Source organism: Falco biarmicus, chromosome 14, assembly GCF_023638135.1.
Source record: "Falco biarmicus isolate bFalBia1 chromosome 14, bFalBia1.pri, whole genome shotgun sequence".
Taxonomy (NCBI): Eukaryota; Metazoa; Chordata; class Aves; order Falconiformes; family Falconidae; genus Falco; species Falco biarmicus.
This window is the reverse complement of record NC_079301.1, coordinates 22,833,726-22,855,007: the sequence shown is the minus strand read 5'-3', so window position 1 is coordinate 22,855,007 and position 21,282 is coordinate 22,833,726. Positions and strand designations below refer to the sequence as shown.

The following is a 21,282-nucleotide window of genomic DNA, read 5'->3' as shown; positions in this document are numbered from 1 at the left end:
CCCCCCATTCCCATCCCCGCGACGCGGGTGCCCGGGAGAGCGGCGCACCGGCGACACCCCCGGGGCTGCGCAGTGCCGGGGCGGGGGGGTAAGCCCCGTTTGGTGGGGGTACAACGGGACGGGGTGTGAGCCCCTGTCTGGAGAGGGGGTACAGCCGGGGGGTGTGAGCCCCGGTTTGTGGATGGGGTACAACAGCGGGGGGGGGGGGAGTCCCAGTTTACAGGGGGTACTGATCGGTTAGGGGGTGAGCCCTGGTTTGGGGAGGGGGGTACAGCGGTGGGGGGGGGGGTGAGCCCCGGTTTGGGGTACACCCGGGGGGGTGAGCTCACTGCCCGGGGGCGGGCGGTGGGAGGCGCCTCCCGAGACCCACCCAATGAGCGGCGGGGGGGCGGGGGGGCCGCGCTATAATGCCGTTGATGCCGGGCGGCGGAGCCAGACAATACCGCGCCCCCGAGCCGGGCTGCCCGGAGCGCCCCAGCCCCGCTCCTCTCCCACCATGATGTCCATGAACAGCAAGCAGGCGTTCAGCATGCACCCCATCCTGCACGAGCCCAAGTACCCCCACCTGCACACCAGCTCCGAAGCCATCCGCAGAGCCTGCCTGCCCGCCCCCCAGGTAAGCCGCACCTCGGGGCTCCCCCCCGCCCCCCCGGCTGCCTTTCGGGGGGTCAGCACCCGGGGACCGCGCTGCGCCCTCCCCAGCTGAACTTCGGCAGCTGATGGTGTCCCTCTGGGCTGGAGTTTCGTTCGGGTTTTGGGGGAGTCCGTCCCCTCCCTCGCTGGGGCGGCTGGGCTGGGGGCTGTCCCGGCGCCGAGCGGGCTGGGGGAGCCGGGGGCGAGCTGGCAGGTCAATCCCGGGCTGGGGGAGCGCAGCCCCTGGGCCAGCCGGGCCGGCCGGTGCAGCAGGGGGTCCCTGTCCCCCACTGCGGCCGCTCTCTGTTCTGGGGAGGTCGCCCCGGAGGGAGGGTGGGTGCCCGGAGTCCGGCCCCCTGCTCCTGCTCCTGTTATTCGGTGGGGCAAGCGGGCTGGACTCGGTTCATCTTACCTGTCCCAGGCACTGCTGGAGGGGCAAAGTGGGATCTCTGTAACGCTTTCCTTGTAACCCTCTCCCGCTCTTTCGGTTTGTTTTTGCTCCCATTTTTATTACACCCCACCCCACCCCTACATCCAGATCCAGGGTAACATTTTTGCGGGCTTTGACGAGACCTTGCTGCGGGGTGCTGAGGCTCTGGCCGCTGTGGATATAGTATCGCAGAAAACTCACCCCTTCAAGCCGGATGCCACCTACCACACCATGAGCAGCGTGTCCTGTACTCCTACCTCATCCTCCGTCCACCTGCACCACCCGTCCGTGCTGACCACGCACCATCCCCACCACCACCACCACCAGCCCTCCCAGGGCCTGGACGGCGAGCTCCTGGACCACCTCAACTCTGCCCTCCCGCTTGGAGGGGTGCCGGGCCCAGACGTGGGCTCCACACCTTCACACCCTCACTCCCACATGTCTGCCATCAACCACATGGCCCACCACTCCCAGCCTATGAACATGTCCCACCCCCACGGCCTCGCTTCCCACGCTGTCATCTCCGGCCCCGAGACGGAGACGGACCCCCGGGAGCTAGAATCCTTCGCTGAGCGGTTCAAGCAGCGGAGGATCAAGCTGGGGGTGACCCAGGCGGATGTGGGCTCCGCATTGGCCAACCTGAAGATCCCAGGGGTGGGCTGCCTTAGCCAAAGCACAATCTGCAGGTTTGAGTCCCTCACCTTGTCCCACAACAACATGGTGGCCCTCAAGCCCATCCTAGAAGCGTGGCTGGAGGAGGCTGAGCGGGCCCAGAGGGAGAAAATGACCAAACCAGAGATCTACACGGGGGGTGACAAGAAACGCAAGCGTACCTCCATCGCCGCCCCTGAAAAACGGTCGCTGGAGGCCTATTTTGCCGTGCAGCCACGGCCCTCCTCGGAGAAAATCGCCGCCATCGCTGAGAAGTTAGACTTGAAGAAGAACGTGGTGCGGGTCTGGTTTTGCAATCAGAGACAGAAGCAGAAAAGGATGAAATTTTCTGCCACCTACTGAAGAAGGGGCTGGGAGGGCAGTGGGTGGAGGGTGCCTGCTGCCCCCAGCCAAGCCCGTCATGGTCCTGGCCCCCGACCTCTCCAAAATGGGCAGTGTTTTGGGGTTGTTGGCTTTTTTTTTGTTGTTGTTAAAAAAAAAAATTGGGGAAACAAGAAAAAAAGGAAAAATAAACCTCAAGAAAGGGAAACCCGCCCAAAGTGAAGCGAACAGTTTGGTGCCTGCTCCTCACCCCCGGGCGAAATGGCCCTGCTGTTATGACTGGTACAGACTGCTTTTGTAGATAAAACTGGAGAAAAAGGAAAAGACAAAATGAAAGGCCAAGGGGGGGAGTTTTGGGGCACGTAGAGTCAGGGCAGCAGTAGCAGAGCCCGGCGGGTCTTTGTTGCCCCTTCCTGGCTCAGCTGGGCAGACGGGGCCGTGGCACTAGTGGCTTTCTCTCCAGTGCCCGATCCTCTTCTTTTAAAAAACTAAAAAAAAAAAAGAAAAAAAAAAAGAAAGAAAAAAGAGAGGAAAGAAAAAAATAAAATAAATAAGAAAGAAAATGAGCTCGAAGCCGCCCCCGACGGCTGTAAATATGGAGGTGCCGGCCCGTGCTCCCCGCGCTCGCTGCCAGGGTCCCCACGCACACCCGCGCACACACACACACTTGCATGGTTTTGTTCGCTTTTCCCTGCCCCAGCAAACCCATCGCATTTTCGCAATAAATTTTCTGTTTCTACCTCATCGGCTAAATTAAAAAAGAGAAAAAAAAAAAAAAGGATTAAAAAGAGAGAAAGACAATTTGGCACGTCCCTGGAGTCACGGTTTGTTCGGGGAAAATGGAGATCTTTTTTTGCTTTGATTTCACTCAAACTGTTCGATATCCGTATGATTTCACTGTAAAAAATCCTACGCTTCGACAATCAAGTCATTGGGGCTCACAGGAGCGGCGCGGCCGCGGCGGGACTGGCCCGGGGCAGCGGGGGGATGCCCGGGCACCCCCGGCCCTCCGCGGGGGCGGCTGCCTTTGCAAATAGTGAACTCTGCACTTTCTAAGGCAAGAATATTCTTTTTTTTTTTTCCTTTGCATATTTAATAGAGAAATTTGCCTCCGTTTCTTGTTTTTATTTTTGTGTCGTTTGTTGTTTTGTTTTTTTTTTTTAAATTAAACAAGATTTCGTTTTCGCTGTGTGTGTGCTGAATGAAATTTGGTGTCTGTGTACGCTGCAGCATTTCAAATAAATCATGCACGTTTTACCTCACCCTCCTGCCTCCTGGAGTTACTGCGGCCCCGGGGACCCCCGGCCCGGGGAGCCCCTTTCGCGGCGTGGCTCCTGCAGCCCATCCCCCACCGCCTTCGGCCGCCGGCTGCCGTCGGGGTTGGGTCTCGGCCTTTCCTCCTCCGTGGGGAAAGAAACAAAACGCGTGGGAAGGCACGGCAGCGCGGGAGAGCGGCCCTCCCCACGGCGGGGGGCTCGGCCCCGCCACCCCCGCCGGCCGCAGCCCCCTCGGTGGCTCAAGCGGCGGCCGGAGCCGAGGCGAGGGTTCGCCTCCTACCCCCCCCATCCCGGGCCCGCACTCGGCGGATTCCGCCGATAAAGCCCCGCCCCCACGCGTGGCTGCTGGGGCGGGTTTTGTTTTGGAGCTCGGAGGGTGCTCCCACAGGCTGAATTCGTTGGCGGGGTCGGGCGGAGCGCAGCCCGCAGCGCCCGGGTTCTCCCGCAAACGACTACGGGGCCGTGCCGTGTCTCTGGCTCCCCGCTCCGCCTTCCCCGGGGGGGCCCCGCCAGGCAGCCCCCGCCACCTCCCGGCTCGGCCCGGTGCGGCCGCGACGGCCCCGAACGGGAGACTTTGGCTCCCGGCTCCGCTCAGCCTCGACTTGCGGCTCCCGCAGCCGCTGCAGCGAAACGTCTCCCGAAACGAACTTAAGCCGCTTGGGCAGCTGGGCGGCGGGGGGCGGGGGGGGCAGCCCGGGAGAAAGAGGTGATTTTGGGGGGTTTCTTCCCCCTGTTTTTTTTTTTTTTAATTATAACTTATTCCAGGGGAAAAATACCCAAGCGCACGGCACCGCGGGGAGCGGGGGGCGATGCCGCAGCTCGACAGCGGCGGGACGGAGCGGGTCCGCAATCCCGATATAAGGGGGAAAAAAAACCCAAACCCAAGCCCACAGGAAAACACACACACACAAAAACACCCAAAAAAAGAAAAGAGGGGAAATTGTGCAGTGCCCGAAATAACTGTCGGAGGAGCTGCAGCACCTGGGCGAGCGGGGCCAGCTTGGCGGTGGCCGGCAGAGCCCTGCCCGTGAGAAGGGGCGCAGCCCCCGGCCCGCACACCCGCGGCCGCACGGCCCCGGCCCGGGGCGCCTCACAAACCCCTTCCCCGTCTTTGTTCTTTCGCTCCGTTCCTGTTTTTTCCATGAAGCGAAAAGCGCATTTTCATAAATAGACCTTGGCCAAGTGCTGGCGATGAAATTTTAATGAAGGCTGGATGCTGAGTGCTGCCCGGGGGGGCCTTGGAGAATCAGCTCCGCGCAGCATTAGCAGGGCCCTGTTCGCTTCCCCCCCCCCCCCCCCCCCCCCGCCCCCCATCCTTTCCCCGGCTCCCCCTCGCAGACATCACCCGCTCCCGCCTGCCGCTGCCCCCCGCTCGCAGCCTGCCCCCCGGCCGCCCCCTCCTCACAACGGGGCCCAGCCCCGCCGGGGCCGGGCTCGCTGCGCCGGGCCGGGGTCGCTGCCCGGGGCCGGGGCCGGCGGCTGGCAGGTGCCGCTCTGCCCCCCGCTTTTAAAAGTTTGCAAAGGAGGCGAGCGATGCAATATTTATCACCCGCGATCATAAAAAGGCGACTCGGTATTTCCCAGGCACAAATGCAAAGCGCTTAGGCAAATGCGCGCTGGGCTCGGGAGCTGGAGCGGGGCTGCGCTGCCCGGGGCTCCCCCGCGGGCGGGGGGCAAAGCCCCCATCCCCGCACCGCGCTGCCGGCCGCCAGGTAAGGGGGGGGGGGGGGGCGGAGCGGGGACTAGAGCAAAGGATGGGGCAGCACCGGACGAGCAGCGGAGCGAGGGCCAGCCCCGGTGGCCGGGAAGGGTGGGCAGAGGCTCCCGGGGCGGCGATGAGGCCTGGCGAGCTCATCCCACGTAGGGGATTGATCCTGGTGCTGCTCCTGGTGCTGCTTCAGCAGCACCTGCTGTGCCTAAGGATCCGGGACGCATGGGGGGTGGTCCGGGAAAAGGTCGAGAAGGGCCCGTTTTGCATCCCATCGGCTGCCCCTGAACAGCCACCTCCTGGGCACAGGTCGGGGAAAAGCTGCTGGTCCCCCTCGGCAGAAGGTCCGGGAGCCGGGACAGCCCGGGGACAGGTCCCAGCCGTGATCCTGCACCTCGGTTTCCGTGTCTGGCTCCTGCAGCCGCTCGCCCCAGGTGCCACGGCTGGGGACAGGTTGGTGGGCAGGGGCGCAAGGGAGCCCAGCGCCGCGGCCGTGGGGCTTCCCGGCTGTCCCTCCTCTGGGGCTGCAACATGCCGGTTCCGCCTCCAGCGCTCGGGCCCGGGCTGGGGGCCTAAAGGGAAGCCAGCCCCCCCCCCCCCCCCCCCCCCCCCCCCCCCCAGCCCCAAATTCAGCCTCTGCAGTGTGCAGTGCACAGGGTGAGGCTGGGGGAAAACCCAGGGCAAGGACAGCAGCAGAGCTCTGGAAGAAGGAAAAGAAACACACACACAGAGGTGTCATGGAGCACATGCACGCTCCGTATTCCTGGAGTGCAAAGGACACCCACGAACCATGACCCGAGAGCCAAAACAGCGTTAAACGGAAAGATTATTGATTGGACTGGACACTCGGCTCTCACCATTTTATTATTTATTTTTTCATTTGAGGTTTGATGTATGAGCTAGCCTTGAGGTTTATTACACCTGTTGCTTTGGCAGCAGCTCCACCTATAAGGGCACCTGCTCACCCACCACTGATGCTGGCCCAGAGCTCAATGAGAGGGTGGTGGCCACCCTAGATGACTTGGTTCCTAACCTACCTCCAAGCTGGTGGAATGGATGGGGTGGGCCAGACCTTCTCCTTTCCCCAACACTCCAGCTGGGAGATGGTGCATCCTGAGAACACAAAAGCATCACACGCAGATAATTCACCAGGGATTTGAGCCTTGACAGAGATGCATTTGGGGTCCTCAAAGCAGGAGGTGCACAGGTGAGTGTAGACCTCTAGGCTCCAGTTATGGCCAACGGAGAGGAACCAAGGAGTCTACAGTACAGTTCATCTCTTCTAACATTGACTTTCCCTGGCTGGGGAATGGTGCTCTAGAGGCACCTTACCTTAAGGCCTATAAAGATGCTGCATGACCAGCTCAGATGGAATCGTCTATAAATGGGGACATGACAGCTTAGCAGAGATGAGTCCTACCCCTGCAAAGGCTTCCTGAGGAAAGTTGCCCACCAGTTCTGGACTGCTGAAGCTTTCAGACATCAGTTCTTTGAGCTCTGCCAAGTGAGTCCTGGGAGCTGGTGCATGACCCTGTAGCAAGGATCTCTCTTCCAATACAGGGTTTACTTCGAAGCTGTTTAGCTCCATGCCACGCTCTTTTATATTTTATTTTTTTCCCTGCTCTAAAAGCCAAGACCCTCCAAGAATTTGGGCTCCTAAGCCCTTTGAGCATATAAATAAATGATCCAGGCCAGTGTGTCCATGCCACCACCCACCAAAGTGTGCAGGAATGTGTTCAAAGTTAACCCGTGTGACTACATACCAGCCTGTACGCCGGAGGAGGGATAGTGAACCCCCTCGTTCAAATATTACTAGCACGTCACAGCTTTGCACTCAGCTTTGGGTCTGGAGGAGAGAAAATGCTCCATGTTCTTTAAAAGATTCCTGCCTTTGAAAGCCATACAGGTAAAGGGTGCCCCTGCTGACGGACTCTCTTCTATTATTCTATGTGTTTTAGTGCAGTGCAGAGCAGATGTATTTTTAAAGAGGCCGATACTTGGAGTAGGCTCTGTTCCACTACAGGGGAAAATGAGTAAAGCAGTAATTAGAGGCTTCACAGGTGCCTGAGCAGGGAGGAGGAGAGCTGAGGGGGAACCCAGGAAGAAGGCTGGCAATTAGCTGTATTTGAAAAGAGTTTGGGAAATGGGGCACGGTATTGCATGGGGCAAACCCCACGGCTGACTGCAGGGTAGGCGAGCAGGCAGAACAGAACATCCCCCTCCCCACCTGATCAGCTGCTTTTCACAAGCAGTAAGTCCTCTGTCAGGCCATGGGTATTTCATCTGCACTCTTTGCTGTCTGCTGCCAAACCCTTCCCCCAGCTCAAGGAAGTCTCTGGGGATTTTGACTAAGCAAGGAGTGCAGGATCAGGCTCCACATCACATGGTACCATGGGAGCTCAGCTGCACCAGGTGGGGAAAGGTCTTTTGCTGTTGTCAGATCAGGTCAGGGCATAATGGCAGGTTGGTGACTTGCTCTGAGTAGAAGAGAAGAGGAAACATCTCTGTGGGCAGAGGAGATGCCCAGGGGAAGCCTGGCGAGAGCTCATGGGGTGGGGGAAAGTGAGGATGGATGGGCTGGTCTGTGTTACTGCAACCTGACACTCAAACGTGGGTGAACACTCCTGGACCTCAGCTTTTGGTCACCTGGGTATCACATTCTGCACTGCAGAAACGGGCCACCTTCCACCCAGCCTGGTCAGGAGAGGGTGGGAGCTTCAGGAAGCAACAGAAAAAGCTGATTGACACTTGCCATCGAGATATCTCCTAGTTTGCATTTCCAAGGACCAAATTCTGAGTTTCCTGCTTTTGTTACCAAAATCAGGAGTTGGGGTGCTCAATCTGCCTGCAGCATGAGCAGCTTTAACACCTGACTCTAGCGTGCAAAAATGGAGCTCCATGCTCCACACACTTGTCCTAGTGACAATAAGGGATCCTAATAAAGCTACAAGTATTTTTTTCTTTTTTAAAATCTGCATTAAAGAAATATTTCCAGAAATGTAATCTTGTGCTTTTCCCATGCAAAGACCAAGATCTTGATCTCACCAGCCCTCACCTACACGAATAGCCCTCTGATTACCAGCAGCCCTACCAAAGCCCTGTGAGAACAATCCCTCAGTTTTAGCCATAAGCTCTAAGGAAATGCTGTGGGATTCAGCTTTGGAACATTGGGTAGATCAGAGAGTAGGGAAGCTCACAGGCGATTTTAGAAACTTTGGGATTCTGGAGATAGAGAGATCAGAGATAAAATCTATATTTCATCTGCAGCATTTCACCAGCATTTCCAGCAGCTATAGGAAAATAAGAGCTCTCTGAGAAATATGAAAATGTCTGCTAAGAACGATGCGTTATTTATTTCAGGCAAGGAAGGTTTTTGTTTCATACAATAAAAAAGCATATGTGTTTGCATAAAATCTTGCTCAACTATTCTGTGACTACCCAGCCTGCTACCTGTGAATCAGAGGGAGTGTGTTTCACAGAGTGTGTTTTCAGCCAGGTCCATTGCAACCCCGTCTCTGCAAGCTAGTCAGCAGAAACGCTGCCTCACTCCTCACCAGCTCCGGGAGAGCACTGCCCAGCCCCGCTGCACATTACTGTTGGCTAAACAGTGGAGCAAAGCACTGTTTGTCTCCTCCATAAAACAGAGCACCCAGGTGAAGGAGGGAATGCTTGCTGGCCTTGCAGTACGATGGGGGAATATCCACCGCGTGTCATCTGTCCAGACTTCGAACTAGTTCCTAACACTGAGATCAACATTCAGTGCAGAATATTTTCCTCTTTACCAATATTTGCACTACGTACCCTGGGGTCCTGAGTGAGATCAGCATTCAGGATCCTCGGATTAGGAATGAAAAATTCATTGTCCCATTTTCAGTCATGCACTGCTAAACTAAAACATGAATGGAGGGCAGGGGCAGGGTCCCACTGGTGGTAGTGCAAGTTCAGGGCAGGAGTGCTGCTTTCACGCAGTCAGATCAGTTAATATGATTTTGGAGGCCCTTTTCCTTGTTCTGAGTTGCACCACGAGTGAGTCTGTTCCCTGCCATACCTGCCTTTTGACCCTCATCTTTTCCTTTCCATCACCTCTTCTGCTCTTCTCTCCTCCCTCCTTCCCATGCAGGACTCCTGGTCCTCGCAGCCTGCCCTCTCACATGTGGTCCAGCCCATCTGCTCAGACACCAAGGCTCCCGACTCACCCATCCCCTGGGAAATAGCAGGGTGCCCCAGGCTGAGCACAGCTCCAGCCGTCTCATGGTCTGTGCCAGCTAAGCTAGAGGGGAGGGGGGTGTTTCCCTCCCAAATCCACGCAGCCTTCCTGGTGAGGGGGACATTCACATCTGGGGGGTTCCCTTCTGTTGGGAAGACTGGTTGCTCCTTCAGAAGGACCCGTCAGTGCAGACCCCTCGCACCTGCCTGCGTGGGGGCAGTGGGTGCTGTTGGTGCCTGCCCTCTGCCCTGCTTTCCCACCTCCCACAGCTGGGGCGAAGCTGGCCTGCTCGGGCAGACAGACCGGACCGAACAGCGGGGAGGCACCCAGGGAGTCCCAGGCTCCAGCCTCTCCCATTAAAGACCCAAACCTCCTTGCTGGGAGCCAGCGAGGCCTCACGCGTGCGGGCTAATGGCTTCTGACGCCTCTTCCTGGAGATGCTTCAGTTGTCTGTGCCGGGGCTCTCCCTCGCAGGCTGCTCTGCTCAGCACCGCTCCTGTGCCCTTTCAGCACCATGCCTCGCTCCTGCAGCCAGCATACGGGAGTGCTGACTACCTCCGGGTTCTCGCATGGATTTTTTCTTACCCTAGCTGTGCTGTTTGGTTCAGATCTAAGTGAGCTTTTCAAGCATGCTGCCTGTATGTCTTTATTAAAAGACACAGCTTAAGGAGGGGGTTTGGAGGAGGGCAATGGATCAGCTTTAGATGCACTCTGTAGCCAAAACCATGGGAATCTTCTGCTCTACAACTGTTCACAGCCCCAAACAGCTGTGCAGTACAGCCAGCCGGATCAGCAGGACACGGGGTCAGTTCCCCGGCCATGACTAATTCATCATGAAGTGCAGCCCCTCTGCTTGTTACCTTTGTGCTGCTGTCTCCTCTGGTGTAAAGGCAGGTGGACAGACAGGGACATGTCCCCCAGGGGTGCGAACAAGCCAGAGGGGTGGTGGGCAGGCTGATCAAGATGCTGAGTTGTATTCCCTATGGCTCGTGGAGGAGCCTGGCTCTGTTGTGAAATGGGATGAAAAGTGGTCAGTCTATTCATGATACCAGCTTGTGAGGTACAGGTTTCCCTCGGGAAACTTTGAGCCCTGGGTTAAAGTTTGTTCTCAGATACCTTGACATGGAGGCAATCATTCCAGGCGGTGCTGAACTGCCGAAAGCCAAGCCCCTGGGAGCCCCTCTGCCTGTCACTCAGATGTGCAGCCACTTTGGGAGTGTAAGCAGCAGCTCCTGGGAGCAGGGGCTGAGCAAGGTCCCAGTGTCTGGGCATGGACCTCCAGCCTTGACTTCTTGCGTAAGTCACCAGGAGATGTTAGTGACCACAAGCGATGAGAAGAGCAGGCTTGCCTTTCCCCGAGAGCTGGTGTCCCATCAAAACAACGTGCTGATCAGTGTGCTGCTGCGCTGACACAATTATGGACTTAGCCCTGCGATGTTCCAACCCTCAAGTCCTGGCCAAAGACCCTTGACCTTCTGCCACCCCAAATTGACCCTGCAACCCCGTTTAGATGTGATGTTTTCCTTTGCTCCTTGTCTGGAAGAGTGCTGTTAAGCAGCTGCTGTGCCCTGCTCCAGAAGCAGCTGCATTAAGCGCTCTCCTTGCCGGGGGAAGCGGCTGATTTTTGCCGTGATGGCTGTGCATCCCCCCCGTGAATGGCTGGCTGTTGTAAGATACTCACTGAGCCAGCCACATGCTTCATAATGTCAATTGTAGTTCAGTGTTAATTATTTATGATAAAACTTCATAATGTGCTGTTAAATGGGCTGCAGGATATTTTGGTTAAATTAAGGAAACCTTAAAGCTCCCTTTGTAGGGCCCTGCTCTCTGGGCCTTGCTGAGAGCAAAGGTTCAATTAAAGCTTAGGCGTTGTGGCCTCTGCCTATGGCCTCCGTTATTGAAATTAGGGGAGCGTGGAGATCAGTTCAATAGCTCAGCTTCACTGTTTCCAGCAGTAAAATTCTAGGTGAAGTGTTTGCCAGGAAGACAGCAAGGCTGGGTCTGCAGAGTCTCCCTGAGTCTGCGGAGAGCCTGAAACACTGGTGTACGGCTCCTGAGCCCCACGCACACCCCGCACGGCCACACAGCCCCACTTCAGCGTGTCTGAGGGTGCTGCCGCGGGGACAGTGCTCTCACAGACCTCACAGTGCCTTTGCATGGTCAGCTCTGAGCAAGCAAGTTGGCCTCGGGTCTTCTGCATGTTCTGGTCTGGCAGCTTGATCTCTGGCTGCTCTTACAGCCTGCAGGTGCAGAGAGCCAAGCCACGGCAGCGGGGATGCCTCTGCTGCCCTTGGCTACTGAAGGCAACTGGCCTCCAGGCCATTTTTCCTGCCCTTCTTGGACACAGGTCCTCCATCCATCTCCCCAGGGCCACCTCAGCCAAGCTAGGAAGTGGGAATTAGGTCTGCCTGGCTCTGCAGAGCTCAGATGCACGCAGTGGTCCTTGCACAGAGGTGGGGATAGATGATGCTTCCACCAGCCCTGAGAAGCTGCTTAACTGGTGTTCATTTGTTCATTAAAGTCCTCAAGTGATCTGGAGCCCTTCAGAAGTGAAAAAGGCCAGGATGTGACCTTCTCTCACCACCCCACAGGGGAGCGGGGGGCACGGATGTACTGGTGTTGAGCACTCCCAGGGGACTTACTGAGCCCCCAGAGGGGACTTTATTCTGACCGTGAGAAAACTGCAGAGAACAGGGAAACCAGACCTGTGATCAAAACCAGCGCTCAGGGACCAGACTCTGCATGCAGCGGAGGACACAGGGTTACTTCAGTGCCTGCTTTCACAGAATCACAGAATGGATCCCGTTGGAAGGGACCTTAAAGCCCATCTAGTTCCAGCCCCCCTGCCGTGGGCAGGGACACCTTCCCCCGGACCAGGTTGCTCAAAGCTCCATCCAGCCCAGCCTTTCTTTAAATATGGCTTGACCCTATTTCTGAGCAGGGTGGAGGAGAGCTCCAAGGAGGGAGGTGTGTGTCTGTCTGTCCTTCCTCCACAGCCTTTCTTTGCCAGAAGGATGAGCTCCTCACCCTGCACCCTCAGATAACCCCAGACCTTCCTGCGCGGTGACTTGCACGCAGCAGGCTGGGGAGGTCTGAGCACCAGGCAGCTCCGCCGGCGCAGCTCTTCCTCTGGACCAGCCCACACACAGCTCTGAGCAGAGGCATCCCGCATCTGACCATCTGAAGCAAGGTCCCCACAAGCCTCTCCGTGCTCCCTGTCCCAGCTTCCACCCCCTTGCAAACCACCCAGACCGCTTCCTCAGCAGGACTCACACCCTGGCCCAGCTGCTCCTCGTCCCTTGGGGTCTGCACAACTCTTGCACCAACTGTTCTGGGGAGCAGAGCTGCCCCTTGGGCAGCCCCCGAGACAAAGTGGACGTTGAAGCTTGGCTCTCCAGGACCCTGCTGCGATCTCACTGCTGTGCTAGTGCTTAACAGGGCATGGCTGCTGTGCTTTTGAAAAGCAAAGGGATCCTGCTCAGCCCTGCCAGACAATATTAGTCAGCAGGGATCCAGTAAGGAGTCCTAGCTGGGCAGGCTTAGCAGAGTCCCTGAGTGATGCTCTGCTGGAGGTGGGGCTCATATACCACCCTGGAATGGGGTTTCCTCTCCACTGTGTCTCACCCTGCCACCCTGCCAGGACATTTCTCAAGTTCCCAAATCACTGCACAGACCCAGGAGCCCAACATGTCTGGGACCTGTCTGACAAGCTGATGCCTCACAGTGGGGCACTGTGGCACTGTGGGGACCCTCCACGACAAAGTTGCATGGGGAATTTGAACCTAAGCAGGGGTTTGAAGCCGGCTCCCCTGCTTCCACTCTTGCCTTCACATCGTTTTTTGGGGTTTTACTGTGACTACAGCTTGGCAGGATAACACGTGGCATCATGCCCTCGGTGACTCTTGCATCATGCTCTTGGTGACTCCTGACTTCACCAGCATTTTGCAGGGTGCATGGATGGGCCAGCGCTCTCCCAGGCTCTCTTCTCTTCATCATTCATGGGCAGATGCACTGGATTTTACTCTCACCTGATCAAGCACTTCCCAGCAAATGGTTAAGGAGCTGCTTGCAGGGCCTGTAGCTTCATTTGTTTACTGATGGTGCTTTGCTCTGTGTGCTCGCGGATGGGTCAGACCATGAGGTTCCATCTCCCTGTCTGGAAAAGGGCCAAAGCCACAAAGTCCTCTCAGGGTGGCTGGGTGAAAGCACCTTGCATCGATCCCCCCGCAATCTGGGCCATGCACAAGCGCTCCCTCTGCTCGCTGGAAAGCCTATGGGGATGCAAATGAAAACAGCAGTGAATCCCGTGGTGGGCTTTACTTCTGCAAATACCTACACATTTTCACAGTGGCCTACTTGCTCTGAGAGCACCATATCCAGACTTGTCTTTAAGCTGCCCGAAAGCCTGCAGTGGGCAACAGCCTCACTGCAAAAATATATCTCAGTCCCCACAGCCCCCTCCATGTTGAGCACCTTTGTGGGATTTTGCTTTTTTTGCTTTTCCCCCTGCTGGTCCCCTGGTCCTGCTGTGTGTTCAGTACCTGAGTAGCCCTGTGAACCTCAGAGTAGACCCTCTGGTGGCTGCCCCAAATTCCCTGCATCCCTCATCTCCCCACAGCCCACAGCTGAGCACAAACTCATCTGGTGAGAAGAGGAACCCGCGGAAGGTCTTTGCTATCATGTGGTGCCAAGGAATGTATCTGTGCAAGGCGTAGGCACTTTGTGGGTGGCTTTGCATGGCCACGGGGTGTGACAGAGATGAAGATGGTTCTCGTGTCTCAGTTCGTGAGAAGTTTAACTCTGAAATCAAATTAGACTTCTCAGGCACCATAGCTCTGATACTGAGAGTGGGAGGGAGGAGTGAAGCTTCTAGTACCTGGAGATTAAAGGCTTTTTTTGCTTTCGGTATTGTTGAACAATAGTTTAACCTAAATAAGTCCCTTCCACTCACCAGCCCCTTGCCATTCAAATCTCACATCCTGCAAACAGGTCCCTGCTCAGCTTGACCACCTGACTATACATGCCGGGCATATGCCAAGCTTTGAATTTCCTTCATTCCATCAAATAGAATCATGTAATTTAGCATCAGATTTTAATGCCACCTGCTCTGTGTGAGCATGAGAATGGGAGAAATGGGCTGCTGTGGTGGCTCCTCTGCAAAATCAGGCCTTAGGAGAACCCCAGTCTGGAAAGACACAGACTGGCTGATTCGCTCCCTGCTTTCAGGTCTTCCACAGCCGGTAGGAATCGCCCCTCCCTTTCACATCCCTGAGGTGTAACTCAAGCCACTACCTCTCTTGTTTCTCTCCTGTTTTGTGCTTTCAGAGGTGATGCCCAAGCCCACTGTGCCTGGCTCTGTGAAGTCCAACTCTGGAAGCATCCTTCAATCCTGCTGACACAATGAAGCAACATTAATTCTCAGGGTCTGCTTGAGACCTCTCCCCTGTGTAGAAAGAGATGAGCTGGCGCACAGGGAAGCTGGAAAGGGGTGTGAAAGCAAGACATGAACTTCTGTCTTCCTGTGAGGGACTTGGTCTGATTAGAGGAATGCTGGGCTGGCACAGATTTATGAGGGGATGGAGTCCAGGCATTGAAAAGGAGATAGTGTCTTGGATTCAGAAGGGAGCACCACAGAAGACCATTTCTTCCTGTAGCTGTTCCCAGCATGGTAGCCTTCCTTGCGCATGGTGTTTATCTCAGTTGAAAGTCTCAGCCTTCTCCTGCCGCAGGTTGCGCCCCATGGAGATCCCAAGGTCTTGAATCCTTTGCCATGGGTTTTCCATAGAGCAGGAATTAATCCAGTAAAGCACGCCATGTTCCCAGCTGGAGAGCAGGGAAGGAGATAAAGTGGGGTTAGAAAAACCCTAAAGGAGCCTCTTTCATTGGGTCAGACTCACAGTTCTCCAATTGTCTCATGGCTTGGAGCATCTCAAGCCTCCTAAGAAGTAGCGAAGGAGCAGCACCCGCAGGCATCTGTCAGCAGTGCCATCTCCTGAGCCTGGAGGTGAGACCCTTCTGAGGCTGACACTGCTGCCCTGGCACAGCCAGGTCTGCAGTCACAGACTTGCCAGTGTTTGTGCTTGTGGGTCTCAGCAAGAAGTGGTGTTAAAAAGGACCAAACGTGGCTGGTGATGCAGAAATCACTCCCTACCTGTCTGCACTGGCTGTGATGGCTACAACCATCCTCAGTGATTTTCAGATGCTCTAGACAAACATTTTTTGAAGACTCGATAAAGAAGCTGATTGACACAGCTTAGACAGATGAGGCATTTCGAACTCTTACCCAGGTATGCCTTTCAGCCATGCTGTTTCCTCCCATTCTCCCACCATTTATTACTAATGTACTGTATCGACATCACTTGCTATACTATGCATGAATGAGGGAACATCTCTCTAGCTTGACTGATGGATCAATGTCCTTCCAGACCATCTGTCACACCTACAATTTTTGCCAGCCGTGCTGTTTCCCTCCTCTTTCTACTGAAACCCTCTTGATTAGCAAAGGTTTGGGTCTACACCATGAGATGAGGCCTTCTCTCTGCAGGTGAGAACATCTGTAAGAAGCACAGGTCACAGACTGGGCAGTGTGATGGACTTGCCTGTGGGGCCACTGTGGTGTCAGCTGGTGTCCCTATAGAATCACAGAATCACTTTGGCTGGAAAAGACCTTTAAGATCACCGAGTCCAAACCAGCACTGCCAAGGCCACCACTAACCCATGGCCCCACACACCACATCTACACATCTTTTAAACCCCCCCAGGGACGGTGACTCCACCATGTCCCTGGGCAGCCTGTCCCAGTGCTGGGCAACCCTTTTGGTGAAGGAATTTTCCCTAATATCCAGCCTAAACCTCTCCTGTCACAACTTGAGGCCATTTCTTCTCAACCTATCACTTGTTACTTGGGAGAAGAGACTGACCCCCACTTCGCTACACCCCCTTTTCAAGTAGTTGTAGGGAGCAAGAAAGTCCCCCCTGAGCCTCCTTTTCTCCAGGCTGAACCCCCCCAGCCGCTCCCCACAGGACTTGTGCTCCAGCCCCCGCCCCAGCCCCTGCCCGGTGCTGGACATGCTCCAGCCCCCCAGTGCCCCCCCTGCCCTGTGGGGCCCAAACCTGAGCCCAGGGCTCGAGGTGCCGGGTGCAGGGCAACAGTAACTGCCATGGTCCTGCTGGCCACACTGTTTCTGACACAAGCCAGGATGCTCACACACCCACCTTCCCCAGTTCTTGTTGTGCCATTTGGTAGTGACACCATCGGCAATCAGACAGCTGACCCCAGATATCCCTGGTTTATGAAGTATATGAAATTGCAGACACAGCAGGAGCAAACCCAAACAAATTATCACTTCTTTGCTAGAGTACTCGCACGCAAAGCATCAACTCTCACCACAGCTATTGACTGCAAATAATCCCCGTAGGAGGTGTGCGTAGTTAGTGTCAACAGGCTGCCTTGCAATGCCCAGGGCCAGCCAGTTAAAGTGTCCAATACAGCTCAGCACTCAACTGCCTGAGCACCAAAGTTTGTGGGAATAACAGCCCCCAGAAGCACAGGCAGGGTGGGACCCAGTGGCGAGGTATCAGTGTTGAACCGGTCTAGTTATTCTCAAAAAGAGCCTTCCCAGATCCTCTGTGCTCCCTCTGTGACATCAGCCTTTGTACACTTCCCACAAGACAAAGTCCCTTGTGTGTGGCACCGTATTTTCATCTTAGAGTAGCCTCACGGTGCAAAGACAGTCCGTTCTGACAGGCCATAAATATAAATAAGCCAGTTGCAGAATGATGACCCTTCGGCATTACTGTGTTTATCTGTCTGACCCTAGCAGATGTCTTCAGGCCATTCCTGTGAAAACCCCTGTTTAGCTTTGCTTCAGCTGTTTTTTCCCTCCTTCCCTCGTTCCCTCACATCTCCAGCTCAGCTCTTGCCTGATTCGGCAGGTCCACTGCAGCGCTCCCCAGGATAATGCACCAGCATCTCTGCCTCCGGTGTTCACCTGCCTGCCTTGTCTGCAGCAGGGCAAGGGGCTGCCAGGGCCTGCGGAGCTCCGGCTCCTGTCCCTGCTGGGCTGGACCCCTCGCAAAGGAGAGTGGGGGGTGCAGTGGCATCACCCTGGGATGGTGCTGGGGTCTGGCTTGCCGCCTGCGACCTGGGGCTGCGGCTTGGGGAGGGCAGGGGGAGAGGGGAGGTGGCTGCGAGGTGCGTGGGTGGGAGGGAAGCTCCTTGGCTGCCTTTTCCTAAGCACCGATGACACACAAATATTTGGTGGCTGGGGACGGATCACAGCATATCGTACTCTTTTTGCTGGATGAGGCAGAAGTCAGGCAGTCACTTGCCTGTTATAAGCCATGATCATAAGCATAGAGGATTTGGTAAAAACCCTCTCCTGGGCATCTTTCCAAAGGCAGGTGCGTGGAGGAGAGAGGACTTGGGCTGTTTGGCAAGGAGCTGCTTTCTGCTCCCAACGCAACCTTCCACGCCAGCAAGGCAGCTCACTCCTTAAAAAAGACGAGCACCTGAAAAGCGAGCGCAGATACAAGAGAATACAAGAATCCACTTAAAACAAACTGTGAGGGAGTCGTGAACGAGTGACTGTGCACTTTGCAGGGAATGGAAATGCAGCTTGCCTCTGCGCCAAGCCTTGATGGCTTCATTCTGCTTCGTAAGGCTCTTGGCTCCTGTGAGCTGGAGCCAGCCTCCCTCTGAGGGATGGAGGGGGAGGACGGTGGCCTCCTGCAAGCCACTCCAAATATTTCACTCTGTAAAATACTCTCCCTCCTCAGGGGTCTAAATTCTGCTGTAGGTTGTCATGGCTAGATGCTAATTGCCCTCAGAGGGATCCAGGTGAAGCTAAACGCTGCCAAAAGCAAATACCTCCCAGTGCTCCAGGTGCCACTGCAAAAGCACAGTCACTGCCTCCGTATTAACTTTTTATGGAAATAATAAAGCATCCAGCAAATGTTTCCATACAGAGATCTTCTGCCTTCATGGCTCCCTTTGCTAAAATCCTCATTAGATAGCTATTTTCCCTGATGGCCTTAGTTCATCAGCTCTGAAACCTTCTGGTGAATAAAAGATCTTCTTGAGTGTGATGCCAGGGGAAGAGAGCTGGGCACAGGCAGTGCTGGGTGACTTCAGCTGCTCGGTTTATTTACTGCATGGTGTCACAAATCAGCATACTTGCTGGCCCCAGGCAGCTTTGGGCTGAAAGCAGCCCCCTGAAATAACCCTTCTATGCCCCTCCTGTCCTCATTGCAGCTCTGGCAGGGGGACATACCCCCAGAGATGTGCCTTCAGCATGACTACACCCCTGTGACCACAGTTTCCACCACCAAGCCTGAGCCCAGCTAGGGGCTGAAGTTGCGATGCCAGGAAGAAAAGTGTGGTCAGGGAGGCTGTCCCAGAGGTGGCCAGTGCAGGAGGGGAGCTGTGGATGTGCCAGCTGTGTCCAAGCCTGTTGAATAAGCTCTGCCACTTCTGCTTCTCACTGAGATGTTCCTGGTCCAGTATCTGAGGTCTTGGTTTATCCCTCTTAATCATGAACCTCCAAAGATATGGATAGCTGAGAAAGTCAAGGCAAGGCAAAAAACACCCCCAGACCACTGCAAAACAGGGGTTCGTGCCTTCACCCTTGCCTGGAAGAGGGCGAGGGCCTGGACAGTTCCCTGTCTATGCTTCCATGATGGACAAAGCTTTCCCTCAACCCCCACCTCAGTGCGAGAGGACCCAATCCTGGTCTTACTGTAGCACCTCTGAGTGCTTCCTTTATTGTGCCCAGTTTCAGACCTCTCCGGGCTCCTTCCTACCGAGGGTGTTTGTGTGCTCTCTAGAAGACAAGCTCGGAGTATGGGCAAAGGCAGCACAGAAGCTGCCTGATTTTGACTCTGGTTGGAGAGCAGCAAATGGCAACGGCTCCAGCAACAGCTGCTGGTCAGTTCTCTGTGCCTCACTGCAGCGATGGTCAGCTTCAACTCCCACCTTGTCAGAGGTGTCAGCCTCTTCTGATTTTGGAGGGTTCTTTCCTCCCTTTTTCTCTTGCCTTTTTTTTCCCCCCTAAAGCTTTTCTCTTCCTCTTTTTTTCTTTTTCTCTTTTTTTCTTATACCCCCCCACCCCCCCTTTGTAGCCTCTGTTCTTCATCCATTATTTAGACTTTTCTGACTGTAACAGCAACATTCGCCTTGTATACCTTGTGTGGGGTTTAAAATATAGATAAAAGCAGAAGGTTGGACTTGAAACACAGATTCTGACGGTTGCTGCTGACTTTGTCTGGAAGCTACAAAATCCGGAGCTGTCTGTGTCCAGTGATGGTATTGGTACAGCTGGGTTTTTGGTTTTTTTTTTTTTTTCCTCTGGTTGATATTCCTGCAAACTGTCTTGGTGTTTGATGCTTTCATTCAGCCTTTCAGCTTATAAAAGTTCTGGGGCCAGGCTGGCTTCAGGACAGGGGAGCTGGACTCCCACAACTTTTGCTTGGAGGTTGCAGGTCCAATTCTGACCCAGCATGGCAGTGCCTGCAAATACCTGCTGCTCCCCTGTCTGAAATGAGCTGGGGAGGAACAGGCAGGTGCCTCCATCAAGGATCCAGCAGTCTCTAATTGGCACCTCTGATAGGAGATTCAACAAAGCTAAGGACTTTCCCTTTCAATTATAAATGGCCTTGTTTCTTTTGTGTCTGCTTTCTTCAGCCATCAAAGCAATTAGATTTTGAGGACAAATGTTTGCGGGAAACAAATTTCAAAGTCAATGTGTGAACAGTTCCAGCAAACATACCTGCTATTTGGACAGGCAACAGGGCAACCAGGGCATCCTCCCAACCAGGAGGCAGAGATGTGCCCTGTGATACAGCAGCCAATTGCAAATGAGCTCCAATTTTGAATATTCATGATGGATCTGAAGATCTGCTAATGAGACTGAGTGGAAGTTTTGAACAAAGAAATTGCTCACCAGCTAGGAGAACTCCCCCAGCATAGAAAAAGAAGTGAAAGTCAGTGAACAAGACATGATAATGCATTATTCACCAATGTTTGCCGTTCAAAAATATGCAACACATAACATTAGGAACCAGGAGGACCATCCTTCCAGAGCCTTGTAGTGACTCCTTTATTTGCTTTGCTGATGCCCAAATGTGAAAGCTCCATGGAAGACATCTGTCCTGCAGAAGGATCCCATCTTTTGATGGCTAGGAGGGGTCCTGGGGAAGAAATCGCCTCATAAGCACTGTCAGATGTCACAGCACTGAGCAACTTTTAAGGGCAAGAACAGCCCGTCAGTAGCAGGGAGCACCCAGTGGAAGAGCCGCAGTTAAAACACAAAATATGTGGTTTTGCTGTGTAAACTTAGTGGGAGATGGAAGAGCAAAACCTCAGGTGGGTTGCTGGTAAGTAGTAGATGTCTGGCTGCTTGGTCTTCAAGGCATTGTTTCTTCTCTGAGCTGGGGCAGCAGAGGAAAGTGATCCTCAAAAAAATTCTCATGTTTCATGTCAGTGAGATGCATGCAGGTGGAATAATGCACTGAATAAGAGTCGGAAATGCTCTCAGGATTGGCTGAAGTGCCATTTTCAATAAAGACACTGATGGAGGAATGCCAGCCATGCCAGCCAGCATTTACCAGGAGCCGGGTGGGAGAGTGATATCCTGGGTTTTGCCTGCGGAGCTTAACAGGGCATGGTCTCATTCTGCACAGAGTATTTACAGAGAACAAAGGTGCTGGCGCACTTGAAAACAGACCCAAGACTTCCAGTCACCAGCCAAAACAGGAGTTCTCTCTCAAGAGCTGCCCCTCTCCAGGACCGGGGCCGGCACCCTTTATTGTCACCATCAGCTGGCTGAGGCAGTGCTTGGCCGGGCAGGGATCTGCAGCTTAGGTGCAAGCTCCCACCTGCTGGGTGCCAGCAATCATGTGACAGAGCTAGATGTTTTAATGGCAGGTATTGTTAAGGTGTCTCCGTAGCCCATCTGGCACGCTCAAAATAACTGTTTTTCATTCCAGCCCAAGGGAAAATGTATCTGTCAGGATATCTGTCTGGCTGTGGTTTCCT

General features: G+C 54.8%; 1 protein-coding gene across 1 annotated transcript; it reads left to right on the top strand.

The window, feature by feature from the left end:
- Positions 1-446: 446 nt before the first annotated feature.
- LOC130158805 (brain-specific homeobox/POU domain protein 3) lies at positions 447-2,226 on the top strand. The gene is made up of 2 exons (XM_056359847.1): positions 447-616; positions 1,172-2,226. The coding sequence occupies exons 1-2, from the start codon at positions 497-499 to the stop codon at positions 2,075-2,077; spliced, it is 1,026 nt and encodes a 341-aa protein (XP_056215822.1). The 5' UTR covers positions 447-496; the 3' UTR covers positions 2,078-2,226.
- Positions 2,227-21,282: the final 19,056 nt, after the last annotated feature.